Below are 4,176 nucleotides of genomic sequence, written 5' to 3'. Positions count from 1 at the left end.
CTATAAACTAGTGGTAGAATCAATTTCTTAGTGTTTGATGACGTCACTAATCGCGAGAGGCCTAATGTGATAAAGCATATTTCGAGATAAGAGACGTCATCAAACTCTTAGTTTTAGTGTTTATTTCCTGAATGTCTTTAAAACAATATGTTATATAGAGAAGTAAAAATGAAAATAAGATATTGGTCGTGACCCTCCACTCAGGCCTGTAAAAGGTCTTATTTTGAAGTGAAAATTAAGCCCAAAATGTTCAAAATTCATCTCGGGCGAGCGGAAATCTGTTTGAAACTCGGGTTTGGTGTCAGTCCACATGAGTTCTATTTTGATTAAAATGTGACTTTATATTTTTTTATCATTTTGGATTCTTATCTTACAACGTTTGTTTCTTTTTGTGACTTTGTTACAAACGCCTGTTGTTGTCATTCATTGCTGTGATATGTTGCGCTGGGAGAATTTTCACAGTAGACGGTTTGTCAAAATGCGACGTGGTCCGGCTTCAGTTATAATTGATACTATCACAACATTGAAAAGATTAAAGTAATTAACCCTGTGGTAAGATATGATTTATTGCTAAACAAATACAATTATGTCACTAACCCAACGTATCCGAATGTCCACGTGCCATAAAGGTTATAAAGCGTATACAGTGACGTTTCTAGGAAACATTAGGTCAGAGGCCGAGCAGAGGCCACAGGCCGTTCTTTCATTATACAAAATGCTAAAAAAGTCGGGTCGACAGCCTGCCTCTTTTCGGATGCCACCCTTTGGCACGTTTGGCACTTTGGTATAATGAACCTAATTCTGATGTAAAATAAAAAGTAAATTAGTATTATTATATTACCAACGTCAATTTATCGGTTGTGACGTCTGTACGAACATTGCCGCCAAATAACTCCACACTCATCATCTAACGATCTACCGTGAAAGCTCTGTTAACTTTACGGAAACTGGCGATGATTGCCGAATGCCTCATCCTCTTAAAGCTTTCCACGCACGTGCACTAAACTCCACGTGTGTATCGAACTATACGCTTAGCAGAGCTTCACTCATAGTCTCAAGTTTCCATGTCTCAAAACATAAAATCAACCATACATAATAATTCATATTATAGCAGATATTATTATGTGACACGTTAACATCAGATGATCGATTAAACAACAAAACGCTTCGGGCTGGATGTTTAAATTGGTTTACTCGTGAAAACTGAGCTATAAATATTGTTTCATGTCTTCGCTGTTGTTGTCATTCAAAAGCCATCTAAGGCTATATATAAGCCACGCCCCTACCTTCACATTTATATTAGTTTCGTGCATAGCTGACAAAGGACATGGTCTTTTTCCGTCTAAAAACGATCGTGGTAATATTCACAGTTATTATAGTTCTTTCTCTTTTCTTTACATTTGAAAATTCTACCAAATCTAAATATGAGGAAAAGGATTTGAAGCAGACGAGAACTGACGCTAAGATATTACGCTGGATTAACAAACAGTGGATAGAATTGAATCATTTCTGTGAAGGAAGGAATAATTTTTTGCGCGCCGTGCTCAATTCACCTGCAGGGAAAACGCCAATATTTGTACACGACCTGAATGATGATGCGGCAGTTTCGAAACAGTTGTATGATAAGGGAATTTGGGATCCTGAAAATGTTGGATTAGTTCACAAGTACCTTACAAGCTATCCGGATTTGGTATTTATGGATTTAGGAGCTCATGTTGGAACTTTCTCTTTGATGGCAGCCAAACTTGGAAGACAAGTTTGGTCGGTCGACCCACTACGGGGAAATTTGTTTCGACTGTGCAAATCGATTGAAATTGGGAATTTTACTGAACAGGTAACTGTATTTTATACAGCTTTATCTGACACGTACAGTGTTTTTAATTTCCAGACGGATTACAAGAACATAGGTGGCACTAGACTTAACCAGAAAATAGACGTGACCAATTTTTCTCAAAATGGAGATGCAACCGGAATAAGCGTTATTAGCACTGTTAAATTAGACGATCTTCTGCCCTTAGTGAATTTTAAACGGGCCTTTATTAAAATGGACGTTGAAGAACATGAAATGAATGTGCTTGTAGGTGGGCAAAGATTTTTAGACTCTGTAGATGTGCCGTATATTCTTATGGAGTGGTTCTGGCACAAAAAACCATCGGGAAAATTTGGCCCTTCAATTATTGACTATATGACTAAGCGAAATTACAAACCGTTTCACCCAGCTACAGATGCCTTGTTATCGCTAAATGATTATCATAACTGGCCTATTGATGTATTATGGAAAAAATATTCTTGATTTCACTTTTCATTCAAAAATGCCTTACATTATATCCCTAAGGTCACACTTTGTGTTGACATTGACTGTTCAAAGAAAGAACAGTTATTTCTGTTTGACAAAAGACAGAATATCTCTTTTCAATTCGTCACGTTGTATTCATTTGACATCAAACCGTATTTTCGTGATCTTTTCGATTCACAATATCTTACGATATAGTGTGTTGAGACTAAAGCAGAATAATCGTTAGTCACAAAAGTAGAAATGCTAATCACGTCTAATACTCATTGGATTTGTTGTAAGACACTGTAAAGATTCTGTATACCCTCTCGCTACAACACATGGCCTGTCCGATTCTGTCAGAAGTCGTCTCCTGGCTATTTTTACCCAACTCAAATTTTATACAACGCAAAATTTATTTAGGTTAAACTAAAGAGTGAGACGACACGACCTTGAAATTAGTTGTACAGTAGCTGTATGCTCACGTAAATGAGTTTAAAGTTTGGGTTACTTTTTTTTAAGTGTCAAATTAAGAAAACTAATTGATTAATTGGTGTGTCTAATGGATTATCACATAATCTTTTTCATTATTGCATATAATTTAGAGTTTTAACTTATCATTAGTGTCCATGTATGTACAGTTAGATAAACAAAAAAAATACTTTTGAACCTTTCTTCATTGGTCATTGGAATTCTGATGGTAATTCTCTTCTAATTTAGCTAATTATGAATTATTTATGGACATGTCAGACAAACTGGTTTATTTTCAAGTCATAAGAACACCTAGCTCTGATCACAAGTATTAGCATTTTCATATATGAAAATTTAAGGGAACTCATCTTTAAGTAAATATTGTAGGTGAATGGCAAATATAGACGGGTTTTGTACATTGAATTCTTTTATTTGAAAACGTTTTACAACACACAAAGCTAAATCCTTTTCGTGCAGAATATTTTCTTTCAAGGAGCAAGATATATTATTGTGATCTGCATTAATAGGTCCCCATTACTAAAACCAAACTTCTCGATTTTTATTTGAAGATGAATAAAATGACAAACCTTTGAACAACGTCCAAATTGAAGATGTTTCGATGAACGGTTTTAAAATTATTGCCCTGAGACCAAGAAGCGTCAAAAATACCCCTTGTCGGCACCAGCAGATGTAGTTTTCAATCGATTTTGCTGAAACTTGGTGTGACTAGGCCTACATTGATTTACATGGTCTTGACGAGTTTGAAGTTGGTTGTTGTAGGCATGGATGATGCCCACCATTCATTAAGCGTTTATCTTAAAGCTTAAATCCGTAGGCCTACAGTAGTTTTCTTAGGCCTACCAAAAAACGTTAACAAACTTTCAAATTGGCATTAAATTATACAGAAGTGACTTTTGTGTAGACATTTCGGACTACGAACCTGCAACTCTTCATCTTCGGAGGAACGAATTGCCGATTGGTTCAGAAACAGTTGGTGGTCCAATCAAAATCCTTTTCTCAAAATCCAATGTCTGATAAATGGAAAATCAAAATTAATGGAGCCCATGGGATTATTTATGTAAATCTTTTGGGTATTTTGTGATTTAAGAAAGGTAAGGGATATGTTCCTCTTATGATGACATGCATTTTTTATTCAACCACATGGAAATGTGACGTATACTGCCGTTGCCCCAGTCCGACAACATTTCTTGTGAGCACTATAGACTACAGTTTTGATTTGATTTGAATGAAATTTGGTTTGATGATTTATATTCATGAGATCTTAGTCAAGTTCAAATTTGATGATTTTTCGATGAACAGTTTTTGAATTATTGCCCTTGACTTAGTTAAAACGTGTCCAAATTTGTTCGTGAGCGCAATAGAGACTGCAGTTTTCATTCAATTTTAATGAAATTTGATGTGATGATTTAGAT

General features: G+C 35.5%; 1 protein-coding gene across 1 annotated transcript; it reads left to right on the top strand.

The window, feature by feature from the left end:
• Window positions 1-1,327: 1,327 nt before the first annotated feature.
• LOTGIDRAFT_169491 (hypothetical protein) lies at window positions 1,328-2,293 on the top strand (the record flags this gene model as incomplete). Its single annotated transcript, XM_009067782.1, has 1 exon — window positions 1,328-2,293. One exon carries the CDS (start codon window positions 1,328-1,330, stop codon window positions 2,291-2,293), a length of 966 nt encoding a protein of 321 aa, XP_009066030.1.
• Window positions 2,294-4,176: the final 1,883 nt, after the last annotated feature.

The sequence above is a fragment of the Lottia gigantea genome (genome assembly GCF_000327385.1).
Source record: "Lottia gigantea unplaced genomic scaffold LOTGIsca_86, whole genome shotgun sequence".
NCBI classification, from domain to species: Eukaryota; Metazoa; Mollusca; class Gastropoda; family Lottiidae; genus Lottia; species Lottia gigantea.
This window is presented reverse-complemented; position numbering and strand designations above follow the sequence as displayed.